General features: G+C 38.8%; 1 protein-coding gene across 1 annotated transcript; it reads right to left on the reverse strand.

The window, feature by feature from the left end:
• Positions 1 to 1,848: 1,848 nt before the first annotated feature.
• LOC149258335 (protein BRICK 1-like) lies at positions 1,849 to 3,629 on the reverse strand. The gene is made up of 3 exons (XM_089415163.1): positions 3,482 to 3,629; positions 3,202 to 3,354; positions 1,849 to 2,458 (listed from the first exon to the last, which is right to left on the reverse strand). The coding sequence occupies exons 2-3, from the start codon at positions 3,332 to 3,334 to the stop codon at positions 2,340 to 2,342; spliced, it is 252 nt and encodes an 83-aa protein (XP_089271289.1). The 5' UTR covers positions 3,335 to 3,354; positions 3,482 to 3,629; the 3' UTR covers positions 1,849 to 2,339.
• Between the last annotated feature and the right edge of the window lie 23,783 nt (positions 3,630 to 27,412).

A 27,412-nucleotide genomic window follows, 5' to 3' on the forward strand; every position in this document is an offset into this window, starting at 1 on the left:
TTCGGGCTAAATTTCATATCTCCTAGACAGAACTTTCTTTTGCATTTATATTAATCCCTTGGGATAAAATTAGATCTTAGAATTCATTTTAGATCTTAGAATTCTTCTTTTTCTCCGCAATGCTTCAAATTTTAGGTAAAGAATTTGACTGGGGACATTTTTTATAAATTTATGTGAAATTTCTTGTATTTTGTCTTTTAAATGCATATGCTGCTGCATATTCCCATGTTTCCCTTATCTCCCATTGTTGGTAACTGTATTGTGGTTTCAGGGGTGGTAGTAGGAGGAGGGGTTATGTATGGCCCCAGTGAAACAAATGTCTTAGAGTACTCATGGGGTTTGGGAAAGGTGACAAATAATCGGGCAGATGCCTATGGCTTACTACAAGACATCCTTCGTGCCAAAGAAAATCAGGTTTCATCTCTCATTGTGTTGGGGCCTGGGGGACACTTTATTATCATTCAACACATGGTTAAAGATTCGTCTCGAAGAGATAAGTTTTTGGATAATATCTTAAAACGTGTCAAAAAGGCAACAAAATATATCCCTATTATGAGTTATAAGCACTATGGGATAATAATAAGGAAGCTGATGTATGTGCCAATCTGCGATGCAATCTGAAATTTGGCGAACTGATGGTTAATGGCCAATTAAAGTCATCCTTCATTCCTTAGTATTAGTTCCAATGATAAGTCATGCAGCATCTAGTTACATTATAAACTAGGAGTGTATGTATTCTAAATTTTGTTTTATTCTGGGGTTCTATTGAAAGGTATTCACCTCCAAAAACCCCCTCTCTTTGTCTGCGTGAATAATGCACCTCTCGAAAGGACAGTTTTGATTTTGGATAGGAAAGATCAATCTGAAAGACCTAGATTTATGATTGATGTATTTCCTAATGCATTTGCTGTGAACCAGGGGCAGACTTAGATGTAATACAAAATTCTTATTATTGTTAAAAAAAACCATGTTGCGGTTTCACATAAGACATCTTCTGGGTGCTCCTTGGATATGACCTCTCCGGGTCATCGTTATCTCCAGCTCATTTCCATAGACAGGGAATGCTTCAGCCTTGAGGATAAAAAGAATGTCATCTGCTAGAGTTTAGAATAGGAGGTAGATAAATTTTCAGAATAACAAAGAAAGACCAAATCACACATCCAACCACACATGATTCTTCACCCGACAGGACCATTTGTTGAACCTTGAGTAATTTTGTTGTTATCAACAAGGAGCACAACATTCCGATTGTTGTTGAACAGCACTCATACCAGCTGTATCACACCGCCTAAACATAGCACTCTTCAAGGCTTTCGCACATGTTTCATGGGTTAATCCCTGTTCTACTTCTCCAAGCCCATCTTCTTCAAACTTATTATATATTCTCTTATCATTATCGAAGTTAACCTGGGATATAGAAACCTTCTGTGTTTCAAATTTGCTATATAATATATTCTATATATTCTTATCATTATCGAAGTTACCCTGGGATATAGAAACCTTCTGTGTTTCAAATTTGCTATATAATATATTCATGTATACATCTATGCTATTGCCAGTGTTTAGTCATTCCTGGAAAATACTATGAATTATTTCATTCTTCCTTTCCATTTACTAACAAGCCAGACAAGGATTCAAGAGAAATGACGCTTGAAACTCAGCAAGGTGAAATTCAAGCAAAATAAATAGAAGATTAAGTAGAACTAGCAAATGCCCAATTCTACGCCCAAATTCATGACATACGATTACAATGCACATATAAAATTGGTAAGACAGAATGGATGAAAAACGATACCATGAAAAATAAAACAAAGTAGAATGACAGAACGGATGAATAATGCTACCATGAGAAAACAAAACAAAGAAAGAATCACTATTGCAACAGTACCAGTATGACATCATGGGAAACCTTGCCTTGTCTTTTAGTACAGATAACTTTAGATTTACTCTCATCAGCCTGAAAACCTAAAATTTCCTGATATGTCAACATTTCATTAAAATCCCGCTCTGGTTAGATGAAATCAATATAAGAAGACATATTAAAAGATGGGAGCAAAAACATCATCTGCGGGGATTTAGAATTAATTAAGATATCATGATATCTGCCCTGGATTTGTATAAAATGGTGGAGAAACAGATTTTACGCATCAATACTTCACAGGTACACATATTTTACAGATACAACTATATGAGGTAAGGCATTGTCAGTTACTCCCATATTTTAGTGCAATGCCAGATCGTGCTGAAGGATGCTAAGCCTCATGTCCCGAGGTGTTAAGTTCATCATTCTGGCCTGAAAATTTGCTCTTTCCGTGTCTCCAATAGGCAAAGGGCATGGATCAAGCCAACCCAGAAGTACCTGATGCAATGCTGACCTTCGCTTCAAGTAGCTCCAGCTGACGCTCCAATGTACTCAGTTTGTCATTCAGTGCCGCTAACTTGCTTTTAGTTGAGGCCTCTGAACAAAGGGTAAATATCAAATAGCCTTCTGTCATAAAATTACACTACAAACAAAAACAATTCCAAATGACTTTTTTATTCTTATAGCTCGGTGCTGGAAAAATGAAAGAGAACCTATTTTGTAAGAAACCCTCATTATTGCACTGACAAAAGCCAGGTGCTCTACAGTCCAGGAGAGGGCAGGGGATCTATCAACACGTTGTGTGTTTCTATGTGACATGAGTAGTGAATCTAGATAATGAATTGTGTGAATTGAATACGGACACCAATACAAACCCATCTAAACCAGGGGGCGATATACACATCGAAGTTGCGCACATGCCCGCTACATAATGCACAGCTGAGTTCACACAAATGAGCAACATATCATATATTGAAATTCAGGAGATAGGTAATCAAGAACTGCACGGCTTTGAGGTGCATAAAAGGGAGGTCTATATGGGTATGTGTTAGTTCTCGGAACCTAAGAGCTGGAAGACCATATTGTAGATCATCATAGAAAGCTGACAAAGATGGGACTGTTTAAAAGTATGCCCCTTCATTGGAAAATATAGGTTTTCGTATTTACAGTGCGCGAGATTTATACAGATCCATTGCATAATTGTCTTCACAGATGAAAGTTATCAGTACATTTAATAATAAATATATGAAACCCAGATCCATTCTAAACCAGATGCAGCGTAAAAGAATCCCCAAATTTTCAGAGCTAAAAGTGTGAGATAATAATAGAAACCCACATACCAAACTGTAGCAGAAATTCGAAAAGGCGACGAACATTGAGAGCCAGGGAAGAGGAGAACTCGCGGTTGTCCCAATCCGTTTGTACTGCAATGCCCACATTCACTGCATTGGTAATGCCCCCAGTTTTTGCCATTCTGCTGCTTTTCTTAATCACTGGACGAATGAAGATCAATGTAAAAAGGCACGCCAAAACCGAAAACGAAGGTCAACATACAAACGAGAAATGAAATTTGGGACTTCAATTACGGTGGTGCCCGTTGAAATACAGGCATAATCTTACGCTATTTGTATTATGGCATTGACAAAATCCTACGCTTCTCCAATGTTTTGCGTGGGTTGCAGATTACGCAAATTTAGGTTTGAGTTGGGTTGCAGATTAAGCTACGGTTTTGCACAGGCTAAAAATGCTACTCCATGTTATATATAGATAACTGGTTTATATAAGTTTATTTAAGGTGATACTAAATTTAGATACTAAAGGATAGGTTTTCCTATTTAAAAATATAAAAAATTAGATATGGGTGTATGAGATTTTTTATATATGGGATACGGGACCTAAATTAGTGTAGGAGGCTATTTGTTTATAGGACCAGAGATCTATCTCTGTTACAAAGAAATACATATACTTTCTGTTTAATTTGGTGAATTAAATGGTTTGCATAATTTTTTCCGACACTTTGAAGTCACAAGGTTATACGTTCCGAATCAAAGTGCATTTGTCAAGCCCTCAAGATGAGTGCATACCTAAACAATGAAATGTGGGTGTGACACTATTGCCATCACAAGAAATGTGACGTTACTTATAACATTTGTAGGAAATTTGAGGTTATGTGGGCACGTTGGGTTAAACAGGCTAACTATGGGCATGCATGCCCAAATTGTTAAGATGAGTCAATGTTGGAACAACCAAAGTTGAACAAGTCATGTCGTAAGGCGAACCGAAGTGAGATGAGTGTTCCATGGAGCAGATCTGCTTAAACCGAAGGCATGAAACAAGTGAACAGAGGATGGGCTGACTTGGATTGAAGGTATGAGACAAGTGAACCAAAGATGGGTTGGCTGGGATGGAAAGCACGAGACAAGACAAAACAAAGATGGGTTAGTGTAAGTGGAGTGTTGCAACGAGTGGAGGAACACTAAGGATCACACCCCTTGGTATTCCCCTCGCAACATATATATATATATGAGGAGATGAGATAATGGAGAAAACACAATACAACAACACATCACACAAAACCACAAGACAAAGGGAAGAACGAAGGCACAAGGATGAAGTTTGCCCCATGAAGGGGAGTTGTACTATCACTGAGAAGAAGGGAGAATTGGAGGTGTCTTGGGAGTGTGATTGGTCTTCCAACCAAAACATTTGGAAGGCAGATCGAAGGTCTTTTCTTGGAATGGTTGAATGATGAAAAAACATCTTTTTAATTTCATTAATTGTAAAAAATTCATAAATTATGGAGAATTTAATATTTTCTAGAAATTGCTAGATTTCATTAAAATCTAGTAGTTAAGATAAGTTCCTAGAATTGAGAGGATTTCTCTCAACTTCCTCCAAATATATAGGAAAAGAATTATCTCTTGAGAATTCAAGAGCTTTCCTCCTCCAAAATAAATACTCATGTAATTCATTTGCAAAGGCAAGTTTTGAGAGAATTTAGTTTAATAAAGTTTAATGGTTTCTTAAAGTTTGTGTTCCTCCTCTCACCATTGCATCATTAAATGTTGTAAATGTGCATGACCCATGTTGCATGAGAGAGATGAGTGACAGCAACTTGAGGTGGCTTATATGTTGTAAAATTTGGTGTTTTGGATACTAGTTGGGTAACTCATTTGGAGGCGTGTTCTCAGTTGTTGTAACTCTTGTAAAAGATTACAATTTATATATAATTATCTTGGAGTTAGGTCATGGGTAACTCCTCCCATATTGTGTGTACATTTACATGGTGATTTATATGTGATGAATGTCGATGAAGATGAATGCATTATGATGAACTTAAAGCTATAATTAACATATGAACACACATGTATGTAAATGTTAATGTGGATGAAAAAGATACATTTGAGTTCGAGATTACGCTATATAATTTGTCTAAGACATCTTAAAACAAGTGTTGATTTGTGGCGCTTAGTCTGAGTGAAGTTTTATCAACATTGTCAGGTGATCGGTGAGAAAGACACTAGTGTTGCACGACAAGAGATCAAGAGGCACTTAAAATTGTGCAAAGTCTCCATGGGTGTGACAACATCAAACTAGTTACACGTGCTCAGTGGTATAAAATGAATAGTCTTCGCAGTTTCATTATTGTTAGTTTGAGGGAAAGACTAGTCTGAACCTACTTGTGCATATTTCAAGTTTATTTTATTTTTTTATTTTTATTTTTATATTGAATAAGTTAAAATTTAAATGGAATTAAATTAGTTGAAAGAAAAATTTTAAAATTTAAGTGTGAAAGAGTTGTATTAAAATAAAATAAAAAACCTTAAAATAAACCCTAGACGGCAGAGCTCTAGAGATTTAGTAATCGGGGTTTCTGATACTGTTACAGGGTTCTGCCCCCATGGACGTTGGAGGGGGCCCTCCCCCTCCTCTACCTCCTGAGATTGACGCCTTCAAGCAGCTGGTTGCCTCCTGTGGCAAGAGGAAAGCTAATCCAAACCTGCAAAAGTTTGTAAAGAAAGTCGAATCCATCCCCTCTGTTGAACTGCCTATGGAACGCCCGTGCCAAACTGCGCTGAACCTAGCAGAACGTAGGCTAATTGGACAATTTACGGGCCTCTGGCCCTCTCCCAAAGCTATCGATGGTTGGGTCCAGCAAAATTGGAGGCCCCTCGTCTCTGAAGGAATCTGAAATCATCTGGTAGGCAGAGGCTATTATGTTTTTGTTTTCGACTCAGCTGAAGATCGAGATCTCATTTTCCGAAACGGTCCATATTTCATGGGCCCTCAAGGGCTTTATCTGAATCAATGGACGTTGGACTTTGATCCTTCCTAGGATATTCCTTCAGTTGTTCATGTCTAGGTAAGGTTACCCCACCTCCCTCTTCATTGCTGGAACTCGGAATCTATGGAAACTATTGGGAACAAACTAGGCAAATACGTCGATAGGGCTAAAAGGAGAGAACAATATTCGTGTGCCAGAATTTGCATTGAATTCAACTTGGAGATAGGGTTTCTCGAGGCAATCAAGCTAACCGTAGCTGGCTGGACTCACATACAGGAACTCGACTATGAACAGCTCCCCTTCAAGTGCCGACATTGCCATGGCTATGGCCATTTTGCTCGAAACTGTAAGAAGAAATCTGAGGAAGAATCTAAAAAAGAGAAGGGTGAACAGTGGACACAAGCCCAAAAAGCAAGCACATCCAAGCAAGCCAACAGAGCGAAAGGGGAAGGAGGGAATACAGGGACTGGAGGACCAATCGCTGGGAAGAGACTATCTGAAGCTCATGCCACAACAAATGACACCACTTCAACAAATTCTTTTGCTGTTCTAAACCCTCCAGAAGATCAGACCCCACCTGTTCTTGAAGAAGGCGAGGTGCAGCAACATATTGAGCAGATTGCAGACGCGGAAATAAACTCAGGATCACAGGAACAAACTGGAACAACCACTTCAGAAATCCCTTGCGTAGATGCAACCCCGCAGGAAACCTATGGCTCTCCAGCAAGCACCATATCCCCACCCTCTTATGCAGAAATGATCAAAAAGAAAAAGCCGATGGTTCTTCTAAAGAAGAATCTTTTGAGCAATCCACCAAAAAGGCAGGAAGGAAGTCTCGTAAGGAGATCAGAGAAGAAGAGGCGGAGAGATTAAAGATGCAGGGTAGTCAGTCTACAATCGAAATGTCATTAGGAAGGAACACAAGGGCTAGACCCCCAAAGGGAGGCCCTACTCCTTCTTACTCTGGTAAATAATGCAGATTGTCTCTTGGAATTGCAGGGGTTTGGGGAACCCATTGAAAGCAGAAGCAGTTAAAGATCTATCAAGAATGGAACCCTCAAATATCCTCCTGCTCCAAGAGACAAATATAGAAGAGGATGCTCTTCTATCCTTAAGTCGAATCAAGTGGAAGAAGAACGCAGGCAAAGCAGTCAGTGCTCGAGGTACTTCAGGGGGTCTTGCAACCTTATGGTCAGAGGATACATTTCAATTGAAAAGCTCTTTCGCAACCCAACACTGGATATACACAGAACTTCAACATCTTTCAAAGTAATATTTCTTTGGCTCTTTTCAATCTTTATGTCCTAGTTAATTTCCTAGAAAAGAAGGACTACTTGAATTCTCTCTTAGATTTCCTAGAAATCTACACTCCCCCAAACATCATATTAGCGGGGGATCTTAACATCACTTTAGATCCGAAAGAAAAAAAAGGTGGAGTTCGAGGTAAAGATCCCTTTCATGATTCGTTGGAGTCTAATTCTTGCTTGGGACCTCCTTGACTTCAAACCTAAGAGATTTCATTATACCTAGACCAACAATAGAGTAGGTAATGCCAACATTACTGCTCGTCTAGAACGTTTTCTAGTTCAAAGTTCATTGATGAAGGGGAAGCATTTAATCTCTTCAAAAATTCTGCCCAAGATAACATCAGACCATAACCCCATCTCTATGTTGCTAGAAAAAGAGGAAGACTTAGGCCCTGTTCCATTTAGATTTAGTCCTCTTTAGGTAGCGAGAGAGGGCTTTATGGACATAGTGGCTCAAGCTTGGTCGCAACCAGTTGAAGGATCCCCCAACTTTGTGTGGGAGTAGAAACTTAAGTACACTAAGTATGCCTTAAAAAGCTGGGCAAAAAAATGCCTCACCACTCCAATGAGAAATAGACAAAATACTGTGCAGACTTTAGTCGAGATCCAGTTAGGCATGGAAGAAATTGAAACCACCAAAGCTCAGCTGGTCATCGAACAGAATGCCCAGTTCAACTCTTTTCTCTCCTTTCGCCAGGAAGAGGAGTATTGGTGCCTCAAGTCTCACAGCTTCTGGCTGCAAGCTGGAGATAGAAACAGTTCGTTCTTTCATAGACAATACAGAGCTCGTCTCTCTCGAAATCACATCTCGGAAATATCCACCAGGGAGGGGGAAGTCATCAAAGGTCACCCTCTTTTAAAACAGGCTGCCACATCTCATTTTCAGCAACTGTTTTAGGAGGATGGTACTTCTAATGATGTTTTGGCTGTTGATTTTTTGTCAAACATCCCTTCACTTGTCACTGCAGATTTAAATGTTGGTTTATTGAAGCCTTTTACTGAAAAAGAGATAGTGGAAGTCATATGGTCAATGGAGCTGGATAAAGTCCCCGGGATAGATGGCTTCTCCATCCATTTTTATAGAGTTTTCTAGAATGTAATAAAATTAGATCTTCTCTGAATGATAAAATCCTTCCAAAAGAAAGCCAAAGTGGGAGGGTGTACCAACTCCACCTTCCTCGCTTTAATCCTGAAAGAAGTTAACCCAGAGACTTTTGACAGGTTCCGACCTATCTCGCTCTGCAATGCCTCATACAAGATTCTCACCAAACTCTTAGCCAATAGACTCAAGCCTCTGTTAGGGAAGTTGATTTCCCCTCTCCAGGGCGGGTTTGTCAAAGGAAGGCACCTCATAGACAATGTGATCCAAGTGCAAGAATCCCTCCACTCTAGTCACATTCGGAAGGAAAAAGGCATGCTCATCAAGTTGGATATGTCAAATGCTTTCGATCGGGTTAAACACTCATTCCTCTACAAAATCCTTATCTCTTTTGGTTTTAGTGCTGAGTTTGTCAACTTGATAAAAGCCTGCACACATAGGCCTTGGATAACGTCCCTAGTCAATGGCAGACCTGCTGATTTTTTCCAAGCTACAAGAGGGCTCCGGCAAGGGTGCCCTCTGTCACCCTTTCTTTATATCCTGTTGGCAGAATCCCTAACCAAAAAGCTAACAGTTGAAAAGGAAATAGGCTCTATCCTAGGCATTAAGGTAGCAAGAGGTGTGGATCCTATAAATCATGCCCTCTTTACGGATGACTCTCTCCTCCTAGGAGGGGCCTCGATTAAGATAGCGAGGGCTTTCAATGAAATTCTTCAACATTTCTTCTTAATTTCAGGAGCCTTGGTCAACAAAAGAAAAAGTGTTGTCTACGGTTGGAATGTAGATCATCTATCTATCCTTCAAATAGCTTGCTCCTTGGGATTCTCTAGGTATGACAAATGGGAAAAGATAAAATATCTAGGTCTTCCCTTAACCTTGGGACCAAGCCCTCATTCCCTCTGGCTCGAAGTATTAAGCAAGATAAAAGAAAAAATAGTATCTTGGGGAGGCCATTGGCTAGCAAAGGTTGGGAAGCTGGTTTTGATACAAGCAATCCTCTTCGCCCTTCCCATCTTCTAGTCTTCCCTCCTGTTAGCGCCCAAGTCTATCACGAAACAGATCTCCAAGCTCCTCCGAGACTTTCTATGGAATGGGGGTAAGGGAAATCAGAGCAAGTTACATCTGGTAAGTTAGGATATCCTTAAAAGACCATTTCAGGAAGGTGGGTTACAGATTCAGGATCTAGGCCTAGCAAATTTGGCTTTAGGTAGAAAAATCATTTGGCAGCTATATGCAGACAAAAAGCATCCTGTCAGCAAGCTTCTTTGGATGAAATACCTAAAGAGAGGCTCCTTGAGAAACCTCACAACATCATCTACTCCTTCAGGAACAACAATTTGGAACTTAAGCAGAAGAGGCATCGATCACTTACAGTAGCATTTATACAAAATCCCGGGCAATGGCTTGAGAACCTTAATGTGGGAGGATACTATTCAAGGGAATGCCCCTTTAGCCTCCTTAAATTCCTTAAATGAGATAAATATTTTGTTAGTGAACAAAGGTCTCCTTCGGCTTGTAGACATTTTCTCTTGGGATAACAAAGGGAATTGGGCAGGATGGACTTTTCCGTAGGTTCCAAAACCTCTTCTCGCTCAAAAAAACTTGTTGCTTACATCTCTCTCCGGCCTCACCCTAGTACACCGCTTATCCAAGGACAAATGGGGGCGGGGAAGAACCGGAAATTACACATCAGCTCAAGGATTCTCCTCTTTACAATCTCCTCATGCCCCTTCTCTGACACCGACGCTCTAGAAATCAGTTTGGTCCCCCTTTAGCCTACCAAAGGTGAATTTCTTCACTTGGTTACTCATGCATAAAAAGGCATTAACAAGTGAAAATCTGAATAAAAGAGGGTTCCACGGCCCCTTTAGATGCTGCTTATGTAACTTTGCTACTGAAACTTCCGATCACTTATTGGTTGACTGTGATTTCACTCAAGCAGTATGGAATTTGGTCCTTCATTGCCTTCGTGCTCCTTCCCCCTCTCAGACATCTGTTGTTTCTCTGTACATCTCCTAAACAGACCGAAATCCTAATAAAAAATCCAAAAACGCAACCTAGAACAACATCTGGAAAGCTATTCCAAAATGCCTTCGGTGGAAAGTGTGGTTGGCTAGAAATGACTGTGTCTTCAACAACAGGCTTCTAAATCCAGTGGTAGTGGCGGCCCAAGTGAAAGCCCTCTTGATGGAATTTGCAGGTAAATCTGCTTCCACCTCCTCTTTACCTCCAGAAGCTTCTGCGTGGCTGGGATCCTGCTCGACCGGTGAGAGGAAAGAATCAGTCAGCAAACCGTTGAATGCTCCTACTTGGTGCTTGCGACTCACAGAATGTGACTTTCACACGTGGTGGCAGGGGACCTCAAAAGCCATGATTTTCTTTGATGGAGCATCAAGGGGAATCCCAGAATTACAGGTGCAGGGGCCTTGATTCTTTCCCCGGACAGATCGAGTGAAACCAATTTCAGTTGGGGCCTAGGCACTAGCTTGAACAACCAAGCAGAGAGTTAAAGTCTTTTAAAAGCTTTCCAGATTGCGAAGGAGCTCGGATATAAAATAATACAAATTTTCGAAGAATCAGAGCTTCTAATTAAACTTTTAAACTCCGAAGACCATTTTTGTAGTCCGTCATTAAACAAAACTCTGCAGCGAATCTGAAACACTTTGAAAGATTTTGACAGGGTTGACTCTTACCACATTTTGCGGGATTTAAACAAGCAAGTTGACTCTTTGGCAAACAAAGGTTGTATGTTGCCTCAAGGAAACTTTAGTCTCAATGGAGGACCTTGCTCACTTCATCGTCTGCCTTAACCAAGCTATAGCAGGTAGATCTGCATTCATTGGCCTCACCACTCTGTATGAAGTTTAATTCTCTCACAGAATATGCTTAGCTAATCATGTAATTGGTTGTTTGGTTCTCTCACAGAATATGCTCAGCTCATCATGTAGTTGGTTGCACTTTTCTAAATAAAAATCTACCCGTTTGAGTTAAAACAAAACAAAACCTTACATAAGATTATGTGATCCGTAAATTCCACTGGACAGTTCGTTGCAACGGATCTGATAATATTATATTCAAATTTGAAATTCTACACTATTACAGTTTTCTTAGATTTCTAGATCTGTATAATTTAATATAAATAGTGTATGCATGCAAATAAAACTAATGCAGAAAATAGATAACGGAAAAAAAAAGCTCACACACACATTAGACACAAGATTTTCCCTAGGAAACCCTTTCGGGAGAAAAACCCATCTGGAAGGTGAGGTCGCTCCACTCTCTTTCTCTTCCTAGAAATATGGCTACAAGTACAAAGAAGTATGGCTTGTGGCTCATGGGCTGCTATAGTGCAAAAATATTCTTTCCGTTCTCTACCTCCAATCCCTCTTGGATACTTTTGCTCAGTTATCGAATAAAGGCACTCAAAAGAATGGAATGTCTTTGCCTCCTAGTGGCTCTGTTATAACACAACTTGATAGCCTACTAGTGGTTAGGTTTGACTACCTCAACTCTTAACCAAAGTTACAATATAGACTCTTCTAGAGTATTTTACGTCATAATCATGTGGTTAGCCCCTTTCCCATGAATAATGGCAGTTGACGTGACATCCTCCCAAATTATGGGTGTGAAAACAAGAAGGTCAACTTCTGAGTGGCATAACTTTCACATACAGACTTTGATTTATGTGCTTCTTGCATCGTTGGAAAGATCTTTGCATGTAGAATAGCATGAAAAGGTGTATGTGAAAGTGACAAAGTTTTACCCCCAAAAAAACATCATTTGATGCCTAAAAAAACTCTCGAAAGGTTTCAGACCTTATTTTTCCAAACGGGGTCCCGCCAGTCAAAATGGTCCCGTGAGCTGATTCCTCCACTTTTTCTACTCTGAATGCATTGATATGGATGACAAATAATATAATGATCCAATTTGGATCACACCTCCCCAATTTGGGAGGCTTGTGGTCCCCAAAAGCTTCCACTGAATCAGGTGAGGAAATTGTTCCTCCATCTTCTCTCTGGTGTACCATTAAGCTTTGCCTAGAAGTTGTCCTTTCAACCCAATCTGCCAAAGGTCATGTTGCCCTTGTCTTGTAGTTCTGGACCTCTTCTGCAAAATCATTTCTTTTTTCAACTCTAATTGAGTATCTAGTGCCAAATGCTCCATAGAAGGTAGGACTTGCTCCTCTTCTTGATCTAGCATGGAAGGCTAATAGAGTTTCAAATTCTCTACATTCACAACTAAGTAAATGTGCATATTGTTGAAAAGTGTAACTAGGTTCAGTCTTCATAATGACTTGTAATTGTGACTTTTGTAAATGATGTAATGAAGAAAATAAAATTATTATTGTAAGCCTTGCTTCATAGGTTTCATGAGCAAGTGATTTTATTTTAGATGGCTCCCATTGAGAGCCTTAGGATTTATCATTAGAGTCATAGAATTAATGTCATGTATGAAGAGCTCTTCTTGAGCATGTATATGAGTCAATAAAGGTGTCTAGAAGCCCTCCAACAACAAGCACTAGTTCCACTCTTCATGTCGGCCTTAAAATGAATAAGGATATCATGTCAGCTCACAATATAGGGACACATCCCTTCATACGCTCAAGTCGACTTAATTATGATGGGAAACCACTATATATAAGCATCAAGGTACTTCGAATTTCTTCAGTTCAGAAATTCAGATGGGTAATAATAATATACATTTGGATCATCCTCTGAATTCGGATGGATAATAATAATATACATTTGGATCTCTAGAACAAAGACTAATTCAGATGGAAGGAGTAGCGAGTAAAAATGATGATGGAACAATGAAAAGGTCTAAGGGCTAGCTACAAGTACAGTGATTCAGATATCTCTCTCTGAAGTTTGGATGAGGCTACAATCATCAAAGTTCAGATCTCTGAATTTGGGTGGATAGAGGTAGAATAAAGTTCAGATACATCTTTGTGTTTTTCGGATGGGCAGTGGCAAGATATCTCTGTGGAAACTATAATACAGTGTTGTCTCATGGTCAAGGGAATTTGGATCCCTCTATTGGAAATGTTGAGAGGGGGGTTGAATCAGTATTTCTTTTCAATTATTATTTTTACCAATTAAATTATTTATATTTAGAACACAAAATGAACAATAGGAATAAATTCTTTTATTAATATAATCTTTACAATAAATCAGGTACAATATATATAAGGCTCCAATCTATTGCCAAGCACCAACTTGGTCTTTTGTGAGGCTCCAACCTCTAGGGCTCCAACCCTATCTTCTCAAGGCACCAACCTTGTGTTTAGGAGCACCAACTCCAAGGACACCAATCCTTCCAATTCTGAGGCACCAACCCCAAGGGCTCCGACCCTATAGTTTTGCTTTGTCAAGAAATGTTTTGATTGTATTACACTGCTCTCAAAATCTTCTTCATTGTGTTCTGTCAATCTACAGCTTCACTGCTACATCAATGACAACATGTCTTCATATGAAGGAGTCTTCACAATTCTTCATATTGCCCACATAGAGTCTGCAAAGTTACCTTATGATGATTTCAAATAGCCATCATGATCTCCAATAATGTCTCCAAGATCTGCTGATGTTTTTCAACAAGATATCTTTGATAAGTTGTGCTAAGCCTCAATGTCTGCATAATAAAAACAATTCTCTGTTTTTTTTTTTTTTTTTCTCAACCCTCTATTCTTATTGTCGCGACATCTTACTTCCAAGAAACAAACTCACAATCACTTCAATGCTGGTGCTATCTACTTCTCCCTTCAAACGATGACATATGAAACTTTATTTCCTTTCATAGAACTATTCTTCAAAATTGTGTTATGTACTTCTTCCATCAATCAATTTATCATAGGTCTGAGCCTTTTAAAGATTAACCCAATCAACAGAATGTTTTTACCTTCATCTTTCACTAGCCCTTTGGCTTCCTTTGCGCTCACTCGACCATTCGACTTTCTTTCTATCGTTTGCTCGACCTTTGGCTTCCTTTCTTATGCTAATTCACATTCACGAGTTGTGAACTGTCCTTCTTCGCCACATGGAGGTCCCACATGCCACGTCATCACCTTTAATCTTGCAATCACAATTTCATAAAAAATCAGAGGTTTTACAAGTGTGCACATGCTTTGTCTTCCGATGGAGCGGATGTGATATTCAATGAACTGTTTTTAATGAATCCATCGGGTCCACAACTCTATCGCAATCAGAGGTTTTAACCTTTGAAACTTGCGATACTGCGAATGCGATATTACATTAAAAAAGTTGTTAATAAAACCATTGGGTCCACAGCCTTATCACAATCGACGATTTGTGGGACTTCGAATGGCACATGGATTAAAAACGACCTTAACCACCGCAGTTGACCGTGATCTAAGGGTTGACAGTGAGATAGATGACTAGGATTGAGTGCGGGACTCCAGCCACGATCAAGGAAGTTTGTGCTTTCCTACCCCACTCTTCTGATAGTTGTTGTTCTTGTGACTTCTCTTCACTCTTTCGCTCTTCCGATAGTTTTCTTCTTTACTCCTATGTTATCGTTGTTTCTCTTTGTTCTTTCAATAACACTTACCCCTGGGCATATGCGATAACCTGCTTCTCTTGCTCTGATGACTTTCTTCTTTGATGGCTTTCGATAAACTCTTCATCTTACTCTTTAGCTTCTTGCTCTTGTTGCTTCACGGATCTACTGCTTCTATTATGTCTGTATATATATATTCAATCCACTTGCGTCCTCCATCTCATCATATCATCATATATTAAACTTTCATCACTATGAGCATTATGATTAATGGGCATCAATGGGAAATCATGTATCAAAGAATTTTCCATCACAAACACTACTATATTGACATCAATGACAACCTAGATTAACACCCTCTGAGATTCAGATCACAGAGAAGGGAGAATAGTTCATATGGGTCAGTGAGGAGTGATGAAGGGACAACAAAATTTTGGAGTTATTGTTCAGTGTTGTATCACTGTGTTTCAGTGTTGCTGCAGAGGTCACATTTTGGTGACACTACATTGACATGTCTCGATGCTATATTTAGTGCATCTACATCTCTTTGAGGAGATGATCTCAATGTGAAGTAGGTCGAAGAAGAAGAGGAATCAAGAATAAGAAAATAGCAAAGAACTAGTGTCTTAGTCTTGGAGTGGCTTATAGGTCAAAGATCTTGGTCTTGGTATTCGTCAATTGGAATCTCTATAAGAAGAATTTGTGTGGGTTTTCCTCTCAAAGAGTGAGAGGTTTTGGCCCTAGTTGATTGATTTGATTTAGAATATTAGTTTACAGTGCTAAGATATTCCTCAAATTATAAACAAAATGATTTCATTGTTCCCAAGGATTCATCAATTTTTGCAAGTAAAATGAAGATTTTTTTATGTTAATTTTATGAGCAATTTGACATAAACCAGAAATTGAACAACAACATAAACATGTACAGAACATCATAAAAAACACATTACAACAAGTAAATGATAAAGGAGTTAAACCCTACTGGGCTACATCTCCTTGGTCTAGCTTCCAATGGCTTGGGCCTCTCTATTATGCAAAAAGATGTAGAAATTTATGTTTACAATGCTCAAATGCTTTTGAAACCTACTCCAATCAGTCTAGAATGTCCAAAAATGGTTATCTAACCTCGTTTTGCATCCAATTTGGTGAAAAACTGAAGAAGTTATGACTTTCCCTTGTTTTCCCATTATTCACTTCACAAATTTCCCCATTTCCGGCATGATCCTACAAATTATCCCCAAAAACGCACTAACTCGGTGAAAATTTTGCCACACGGCAGACCATAATCTATCGACCGACTGTCTTATCGCAAATCACAATCAGCGAGGAAAACAATAGTCTTATGGTCTGTGATCGCAGCAGGGCGATGTGAGATTGCGATCTGGCAGACCCGTCGGAACAATTAACTGGAACCTATAGTTGCATTGCATCAGGGAATCTATCGTAGTTCGCAATCGGTGGAGAATCGATGGGTAATATAATGCGAGACCCAGTCTTTTGCAAAGTGCGATTGTGATTTATCGCATTGCAACCCGGGCTGTTCTGGGGAAACTTTTAACACGATCCGCCCACGACATGCGATTTGTGATATGCGGGGGCCAATGGCAGCCTGCCACTTTGCGCCTTCCCATTCGTTGAAGGGCCTTGTCACATCATCTTTTCCTGCCATCTGTCCAAGTCAACCTAAACTTTGACTTGCTCTAACTTCTTCATACGAGCTCGAATTTGAGTGTTGTTCGCACCATTGGAATCATAATGATCAGCTCTTCAATCTGAAGCTAAGTGTATTAGAATTTTGACACTTTTATTTTTAAGCCTAATTTTGAGCACCTGATCACTCCTCCCCATTGGAAGTCTTTTGGAACCAAAAATATCACTTTCAATTGACCAACAAGTCAGGGTGCAGTTCCCTCACCTTTTTAATCTCGATCCATTGATCACTAAATTGGAACTTGTGATCTCCACGGTCTGTCGTGCCTTTCTGTGTACTTAGCTTTAACCTTTTCAAGTTGTTCTTGCACTATTTTATGTACCATTTGGAGTCATTCAATGAACTCTTTTTCCTTGTCCATGTTACTATTAGTAACAACATCCTTCTTACCAAGATGATACAATACATTATGATGCAAATGGTAAACAAATTCCTCCACTTGATTCCTTTGACTCAAGCTTGAATATACATCTTGAAAGTATGTATTTTTCTGAACATAACTTTCATGTAAAACAAAATGATGCTTGAGGAAAGTAGTTATACAAACTATAGGCCTAGAAAGTACATCAACAAACTTGTTGCTTATACCTTTCTTATACCTTTTGACCGAGTGGAATAGTAGAAGAAAACCCATCCAATGGAAGTGCCTTTGTCGCTGCAACTTAAACACTTTATCATTGAAAATTTCTGAATGAAAATAAATGGGCTTACCACATTGCAAAAAGACTATGCCCATGGCATAGTCACATACAACAACTTGAAACTTAAATGATTGTCTCAAGTCTAGAAAATCAAGTACTGGAGTTGTATTGATCTTTTGTTTTAAAGCATCAAATGCCTCTCATTGTTTGCCTCCCCACTGGAAGACCTTTTGCACAACTGCCAATGAATGCAAATGAACTACAATAGAAGACAAATTGACAAAATTTCTCCTCCAACATTGGTTTTCTCCCAAGAAAACTCTGATTCAAATGACTATCTTAAGCTTGCATGCGTAAATTGCGAGCAGAGAAAAGGCATCTGCGGCTTCACGGGGATGTATGATTCTTTCACTTGTGTCTGCAGGAATGGAGTCAATACCACCACAGACTGTTACGACATCAATCTTGGAGAGGTCTAACTTCAGCTCACCTTCTCCACGTCCCACATAGACTTCCAAAAAGCCTTTGGGAACTTGTACACACTTGAAGAATCAATTTCATGGCTCAAGTACATCAAAGAAGTTTTATCCAACATATTCTTTGACATCTTCAAAAACAAATGTTCTTGACATACAACATCAAGTATTTTTTTCTCACACATGACATGTTCATAATGAAATTTTCTAAAAATGAAAATGTCATCCAAATAGACTATCCTGTCTAGAAATGGCTTCAACACATCTTTCTTCATATGCGTAAAAGTAGTAGGAGTATGGCAAAGACCGAAAATCATAACAAGCCATTCAAATAAACCTTGCCTGGTTTTGAATGTCATCTTCCCTATATCTCCTTCAACAACTCTACTTTGATGAAAACCACTTCTTGAATCCCATTCAAGGAAATGCTTACCATTCTTCTCAGGCACCAAAACAAGAGGTGCACCACATGGTAAAGGAGTAGGTTGAATGATCCTTTTATTCAACAATCCCTAGATTTGTGTCTTAATTTCTACGCTTTCCATAATTGACATCCTGTACATGGCAATGTTAGGAAGAGGACACTTTTGTTGCAACTATAACTCAGGTTGGATTCCCCTCTTGGGAAGTAATCCCTTTGATTCCTGAAATATTTCATCAAATTGGTTAACAACGTCAACCAAATCAGTTTTCAAATTTGAATTACAACCATCAAATGCTTCATAATTAATATCATTCTCGGGTTTGATCATGAGAAGCATAAGATTCTTGCTCGAATTCACTAGTCTTTTCATCTACCTTGCATTATCAATCAAAAGTTTTATTTTTTTGCTGTGAGCTCTCACAATATATTCTACTCCATTTTTGAATATGTGATATTTCTTTTCATGTTGATGGAAAATAGATTTTCTGTCATAAAGGTATAGGCTACCCAAAACAATGCCACATATATCTAACGACACAACATCAAGCTCCACTTCATCTATGAATTTTGCAGTGATTGCGAATTTCAGTTTACACTTTCTCGTAACCTGCAATTGTGCATTTTCACATACCCATCCAAGCGGATATGGTTTATGATGTGGAACAGTTTCCATATTTAAACTCTTGACAATTTTTTCTGAGATAACATTGGCTTGAGAGTCGCTATGAAATATTGTATCAATCTTGTTATGTTTCGATATCACCCTTATGTTAAACAGTTCTATTCTCCTCTTTTCATTTGGAGTTTCATCATTTGAGTTTGAAGAACTAGTGTTGGCAATGGATTCCTTTCCTTGAAACCCCATGGCTATGATTTTTGTTTCATCACCCAATTTGGATCCCAAATCCTCTTCTTGAGTGATTGTAGTTGTCTTTTCTTTTCCTTTGTTGTTGAATTTCTTTGGTTTCATTTCGGGATGAAGCTTCCAACAATGAGCTTCATCGTGACCCTCTATGGAACAATGTTTATAGATTGTTTTCTCTCCTTCCTTTTTAATGGATGCATTTTTCTTTCCCTTGAAACTCTTTTCTTTCTCTTTACCCTTAAACGGATTTTTACTACCTTCTTTTGTGGTTCTTTCCCCTCTTGCCTCAGTGGCTTGCACACACACATCATCTAGATTATTGGGATTAAAAATTAAGATAGTATGTCTAAGGTAATTCTATAAACCCCCTATGTACTTCAACAATGTGTCCTGTGATTGCAAATCTACACGTAACATCAAAGACCTTTTTCTGAATTCTTGGGTGTAATCTTGCACATTTTGACCTTTAAGTTGTCTAAAGTTCTACCAATTCATGATGGATTTTTGCATATAAGATAGAGGGTAGAATTTTCTTTCGATTGCAGGAATGAAATCATTCCAAGAAATAGAGATCTTATCATGTTTTTTAATCTCCTCTTGGGACTTTTATTCCCAGCATACTAGGGTTGTACCCTCCATTCTCAAGGAAGCTAACTGAATCTTTATGTCATCCTCTTGAAGGTTTTGAATCATGCAATAGACCTCCAAATGATGAATCCAATTATCAAGCTTATTTGCATTCACTTCACCATTATACATAGGTAACTCGAATTAAACATCAAGTTTTAAAAATGTGATTTACAAGTTCCTTTTGAAGAATGATGATGTGTATGAGTAAGGGTTGTATTAGTGGAAGAGTATGAAGATGCTTGTGAAGAAGAAGATGAAGAAGATGGTGCAGAGGGTGGAGATTTGTCTCCATTCCCATTACCTCCTCCTGAAGATCCTTCTCCTTTGGGAGGTTTGGAACTTTCTCCTTGCAACCTGCTATTCCTCTCTTCATAGAGGACCTTCACCATCTCTGTCATAGCAAAGAAAGCCTTTCTGAAGGTCTTCTCATCTTCTGTCATATTTGTAGGTTCTCCTTGATGAGACATGATCTTTGGAGTCTCAACTACAACTTGAGGCTGAACTGGTGTTGGAGATTATGGCAACCTTGCTCTTCTTCCCCTTGACCCAACTTCAGGGCTTCCAACCAGCTTTCCTTCACCTCTTTTTGAGTTTTAACCTTGTAATCATGACATAAACATGCAAACAATTAAATCCTTCTTTCACAAAGAAAACCTAGTGCTCTGATACCAAATTTTATCTAATTTAGAATATTAGTTTGTAGTGCTAAGATCTTCCTCAGATTATAAAGCAAATGCTTTCATTGTGCTTAAGGATTCATCAATTTTTGCAAGTAAAATGAAGAGTTTTTATGTTAATTTTATGAGCAATTTAACATAAACTAGAAATTGAACAACAACATAAACATGTATAGAACATCATCAAAAACACATTACAACAAGCACATGATAAAGGAGTTCACCCCTCCTGTGCTACATCTCCTTGGTCCAGCTTCCAATGACTTGGGCCTCTCTATTATGCCCAAAAATGTAAAAGATTGTGTTTACAATGCTCAAATGCTTCTGAAACCTACTCCAATCAGTCTAGAATGTCCAAAAATGGCTATCGAACATCTTTTTGCATCCAATTTGGTGAAAAAATGAAGAAGTTATGACTTCCCCTTGTTTTCCCATTATTCGCTCCATAAATTGCCCCATTTCTGGCACGATCCTACAAATTATCCCCAAAAATGCGCTAACTGGGCGAAATTTTTTCCATGTGACAGGCCATTATCTGTTTGTCAATTGTCTTATCACAAATCACAATCGGCGAGGAAACCATCGGTCTTATGCTATGTGATTGTAATGGGGGGATGTGCGATTGCAATTTGGTGGACTCGACAGAACAATTAACCGGAACCTATAGCCGCATCGCATCTGGGAACCTATCGCATTTCGCAATTAGCAGAGAACCGATAGGTAATATAATTTGGGGCCCTGTCTTTTGTGAAGTGTGATTGTGATTTATCGCATTGCAACCCTGGCTGTTATGGGGTCGATTTTTAACGTGATCCGCCTACGACATGTGATTTGTGATATATGGGGGACAATGGAAGCTTGCCACTTGGCGCTTACCCATTCGTTGAAGGGCCTTGTCACATCATCTTTTCATACCATTTGTCCAAGTCAAACATGAACTTTGACTTGCTCTAACTTCTTCATACGAGCTCGGATTTGAGTGTCGTTCGCATCATTGGAATCAGAATGATGGGCTCTTCGATCTGAAGCTAAGTTTATCAAGATTTTGACACTTTGATTTTTCAACCTAATTTTGAGCACCTGATCACTGATAGCCTACATGTTGTGTATCTTGTCTATTTTGTTCATGCATTGGTTATTGTTTGATGCAAAAGAACACTAATAGTTTAACATGAAGAAGATCATAATCTAAACAAGTAAAAATAATTCACACACAATCACTAATCGAAGAGAAATCACCTAATGCTAATGCCTTGGATTTCTCAACATGGTATTAGAGCTAAGGTACTAAAGTCAAAGGAAGGGCATATAATCAAAGAGACACTCAATGATCGAGTTTCAAGAAAGGCATCTAAGCAAGTTGAATGTTATCAAAGAAAAATATCAATATCTACATTGAAGAATAAAACCCTAGATCGAAAAAGCAGTTTACAATAGAAAAAAAAATTGATCATCTTCATCATCAAAAGACCACAAAGACCCTCATCAATTTATCTACAAAGAAAGGTAGCTCGAAGGAATTTAAAGATGAATATCACATCATATTGAAGAAACTTGAAACCTTAGAAGCAATTCTGATCTGCACTCATTCACTACAAGAGTAGTTGAAGTATGTTGAAAATGAGAAGGCATTATCATCATCTTCAAAGCTATGAGGCAAGTTCCCTCTCATTGAAGTAATGATCCTCTCCTTGTCCTTGAAGAAGATCATCTAAGGAAGCAGAAAAACATCCTCATTAATCACCATCATAAAAAGGAGTTAGATCAAAAGGTGTTGTCATCATAAAGGAAGCAATATCCTTTATTGAAGAAAGGCTTCGTCATTTGAAAGAATATAATCCAAAAGGGAGTACTAATACATCTTCTTGAACCATCATCAAAGGGATCAAGTTGAAGATTTCATCTTCACTTGTCAAGTAAGTATCTTTTATTCTATAATCAAATCTCGTAAAATGACTTTGTTTTTCAAGGAGATATATAATTTGGTTGGTTCATTGAAATACCTTGCATGGAAAAGGAGGATAAACATAGTACTCGAAGAAAGTGAAGTCATTGAACATATCAATGCAAAGGTCTCCTCTGAATACATGGAAAGGGTTTCTTATGAAAGGTCCCCTCATATAGCAGTATTGGAGACATCAAAGAGATGTACATGATAATCTTCTAAGACTATTCTCTGAAGTTGAGATAAAGAAGGTCAAATGACTTAGATCTGATCTACAAAAAATTGAAGGTATCAAAGAATGAAGGGATATCTTCATAAGATCTCAACTATGATATCTGGGAGAGATGATAAGAAGATAATCATCATTGTTCTAAATGCACTAATTGATGAACAAGGTAACAAATATCCATGGGGATAAGAAAGTTACCTCATTCGACAACTTGTGGTTTCTATGCAAGATAGAAGAAGAAAAGTTGAGGGAAAAAGTGTTGAAGGTTAAAGGACTCAAACATTTACAGGAAGGAAAGGGAAGTTTGAAAAGCAATTGTTCCTCATAAAAGAAAGAAGAGTATAATTGAGATTCAATGTTATGGATGTAAAAAATTATGGACATTATAGGAAATATTTTCCTAACTAGACAATATCAAAAGAGGAAGATAAGAAGCCCATATCACTGAAGAAGTGGAGTCTAAGAAAAGAAGTCCAAGAAAAGAGGAAGTAAGAGATCTCTACTATGCTGAGATAGTCTCCCTCACAAAAGGTCTTGTCATAGCTCCTAAATATTTTGTTATAGGATATGGCTATAATAAATAATAAGATGCATTGTGGCATCATGGAAGCATTAGAAATAAGAGCTCTTGAAATCACCATAGGGAATCATGAAGGACAAATGACACAAAATCCATGGCAATCAGATATGAAGGATATAGCTCTTGGGAACCTCATTAAAAACTTAAGGAAAGGAAAAACTCCTCCATGACAAGTTTGTTGGACATTTGATGGTTTATAGGTGGCTTTGTAAGTGTTGGCATTGACATCAAATAAGGGTCAGCATGTTGATTGGGTGTTTGGATGGAACTCAATGGTAGTTGCAGGCTTACTGAAGAAGCCATAAAATGATCATCATGGTAGTTGGTGTTCAACTAGCCAACGAGTCAATGGACAGAGAATTTTGCAGTCACCTTCCAAGAAGTAGAAGGACTCAAAGCCTATATCAGACCCTCCCCATTGGAAAGTGATTTGAATAAGATTTTCAACAATATGTGGAAGTCCAAAAATGGACTCATGGATCAAAAGTTATGGCCTGCTGAAGTTTAGGGACTTGAAGCCTTAGGCAAGAAGGAATAAAGGCATATCAGAGGTCAGGAAAATTGGCACATCACAACATCAGAAGTTAGAGATATCGATGGTCACATTATTGGCGCATCGCATTATCGACGGTCGGAGGTCCAACGACATCTGCCATATTGGTGATCGGAGGAGATCGAAACCCCGAAGATCGATGGATCAACGCATTGTAACATCGGAGCAAGTTGTATTTCATACTGGTAGATCGAAAGATCAAAGATCAGAAATTTCCCAGTGTGAACCCTTTAAAGTTACGATATGGGTAAAGTTTTGATTGCATTAAAATTTGTCGGGAAGGCCAAAAGAGAAATAACAAAGGATTTCATTGCAAAACTAAAGGTGGGCGAGCCCTTTTCTCTCTTCTCTAGCAGGACACGTGGTTGCATGTGATTGGCTTCGATAAGGACACATGGCAACATATGATTGGATATGATGAGGACACATGGAAGCGTCTAGTTGGCTCTAATAAGGGACAAGTGCCAGTTGACGTCAGCATGATGTGGCGGTATAGGAGGACACGTGACAAGTTGTTTTGGCATTTTGAGGGGGGATAATGGGCCATATTTGGGTGACTTATGTCACCACTTAGGAAGTTCCACGTGGCAGTGATGACGTCATATCGGAAGTCGACGATCGAAGGATTGAGAATGTCGACACTTTATAAGAGTTGGCAGTTGAAAAGGGTTGATGGAAGAGGCTTCAATGTGTTAACACATGGTCAAGAGGAAACTAATAGAAACAAGGGCACAGAGCAATAATAAAGGAAAAATGCCCCTGGTAGAATGCTAAAGGACTTAGCGCCTTAAGGCTAAGCCTCTAGTCACCGCACCTGATCCTATGGTGGAGATGCGATATGGGGCTAAACAAAAAGGGCCAAAGGACATCAGAACTCACTGTTTTCGTAATGTATCTTAAGAATAAAGTGTCGATAAGGGAAATATTTGATAGTGTAATACATAGAGTTAAAAGGCATATGGGTCAACAGCTGCAGAATTGAATACGGAACAGAGGAGTTGGTCAATGGATACTGTCAAAGAACTGTTGGGCTTGTCTCGATGATTAAAAGAAAGCCATCTCTGATATCCCATGCATGTATTATAGAAATAAATGAAAAATAGGGAAGCCATGCGAAAGTACAATCAACCTCTGTGAGCCATGAGTAGGCATGGGGAGTCTCAGTGGAATTTGTAGGTGGACTAAGATTAAATTCTCAGCATGGAGAGTCACACAATGAGATGGTGAAGTAAACGAAGCCCATTCTTATGTTTTAATGCAATGACAGAATTGGTAAAGAGTGATGCAACAAAAGAATGGAGTGTCATGCCCGGAGTACATTCTCAGGCAATGTGGATGGCAACAGAGACAACATTGAGCTTAGTGCAATGCAGGAACAAAACTCAAAACTTCCATTGAGCTAATGGGGAGTTGAGCAGATGTGTGAGTTTATTGAGCTGTGAGTAGAGTGCATAGAGACATAAAGGTTGAAACACTTTAGAGGACTTTGTCTTATAGTGCAATAAGAGCAACGAGTGTGCTGTTTGGAGAATGGTGAGGGTAGTGTTGGAGAGTAGTCAGTGAAGAGCCCTTGACAGTGAAGGCAGAGTTTTGAGGAAGTATTGTTGTGAGCAGCAAGAGGAGGTCTGCTACAAGTGAGCATAGAAGATACAATGCAGAAGTTGAATGTGCAGATAACCATTTATTGGTATTTTACTTGTATAATTGTATGCCTTTGTTTTAAGTTTAAAAATTGTATGAAATAGTAGAACAATATCAAGGGAAGGTTGGTGCCTGCATACTGAAGAGGTTAGTGCCTCTTGGCAAGTTGGTGCTTGCTAGCCAAAGGCAGGTTGGTGCCTACATCTTAAAGAGGTTGGTGCCTCTTTGCAAGTTGGTGCTTGCTAAACAAAGGGGGTCGGTGCCTCCTGTGAGTGGGTGCTCACATACAAACAAATGTAATTAAGTGGGTTCTTAATTTACATCATAAAACAAACAACAAATTGGTGGTTTTTCCCTCTGGGTTTCCACGTGAAAAACACTGTGTCAAATGTGTTCTACTCATGTGATTGTCATTTGAATACGTGTGTCTGGAATATTATTAGTTTACTATTTTATGAATGAATGCTCTCACAAGTTAAAGAACATAAGAAGGGACTGTAAGCATAGTAGGAAAAAGAAAAAAGAGTTTCTTAATTAATGATTCACCGCCCTTCTCTGCAATTCCTTATTCCAACAATTGGTATCAGAGCATAGGTGTAGGTCTTAACCCCGTACAGAAATTACCTATATACGAATTCTAACAATAGAAAATAAACAATGTGAGAGCATAACACATAAAACACATATACACAGAGACTTTCCCCTGGATTCCAAAATCGGGACTATCAGATTGATTTTTCATTATGTTCCTTTCAATGTTACAATACATATCTATACATGCCAAAGCATCCAATTCCATGGACCGAAAACCATCATGTCCTAAACCATGGATTGAAAACCATCGTGTCCAAAACCATGAACTGAAAACCATCATGTCCAAAAACATGTGCGAAAAACCATGCACAAAACCATAAGTAGGTCCACCCAACTTAATATAGGGTCCAAAAAAAAAATCCTCAAGGTGCTACCTAGACCCCGTAGAGGAGGGCTACCCACCCCCCTCAAACCCCTTGTGAACCCCCCACTACGCAATTGGCGCAACAAAGGGGGGAATCCGCCCCCTCTCTAATCCCCCATTTAACTACGTTGGCTAGTCATGGAAAGACTATAACACAACCCACACATTCTCTCGCTTGATGTTTTCTTTCCACATGGGGCCATAGGAGAGCTTAGTCATTTATCCAGCCTTGCAATGCCCATTGTTTCTCTACACTAAGAGAACTTCTCAGAGCTCACAGATTTGTCAATGCATCTGCAGTATGTTGGAAATAATACTGAAGGGGGGGGGGGGGGGTGAATCAGTATTATTAAGTTCTTTTCAATATATCTTCCTTATTTATACTTTGAATTATTCTTCAGATATTGATCGTTACTTTGTATGTCAGTACCATAAAATAATGAGCATGAACAAGATAAATAGATAGTCACACCAAAGAACACCAGATATAAGGTGGAAACCCAATGTGGGTGAAAACCACCTGCTGCAATATGTCTCTATCTTCTTTCAATTAGAAACTTCTTTTACAATGAGTTTGTACTGGTGCAGTCATTTACCAGTACGCAGGCTGCAACCTGCAGAGAGCTACAACTCTCTCTCTCGTTTTCAATTTTTCCTAGAAGGGAGCTACAACCCCCTACTTCATTCATGTTTCATTAATTTTCAGACTGGATCCAAGAAGATCAAATGATCATAAAGTATAAATGATTCTTCAGAAATACCCAAACCTCAGATCAATACTTGCTTTCTTTATACAGCAGATCACCCACGCGCCAACCCAAGCACTAGCTATAAATAAATATCTGATCTGGTCACCTTTTAATCAGAGGTTGTATATGCCAGAATCATACCATAATGCAGAGGACATACATGTTATAGAGCACCCAGAGGCTAGACACAAGACAAACCCAATATCCGGACCCAGAGACCTTTAGCGAATCAACAGAAGACGCTATATCAGAGTTAAGGAATGACTGC

Source organism: Pinus tabuliformis, chromosome 6 (assembly GCF_031772625.1).
Source record: "Pinus tabuliformis cultivar Carrire ecotype Pingquan chromosome 6, CPIR1, whole genome shotgun sequence".
NCBI lineage: Eukaryota > Viridiplantae > Streptophyta > Pinopsida > Pinales > Pinaceae > Pinus > Pinus tabuliformis.

Coding starts and splice junctions, on each gene's coding strand:
- LOC149258335 (XM_089415163.1), bottom strand. CDS start 3,334: ATGGCAAAAACTGGGGGCATTACCAATGCAGTGAATGTGGGCATTGCA. Junction 2,459..3,201: donor CGAATTTCTGCTACAGTTTG/GTATGTGGGTTT, acceptor CCCTTTGTTCAG/AGGCCTCAACTAAAAGCAAG.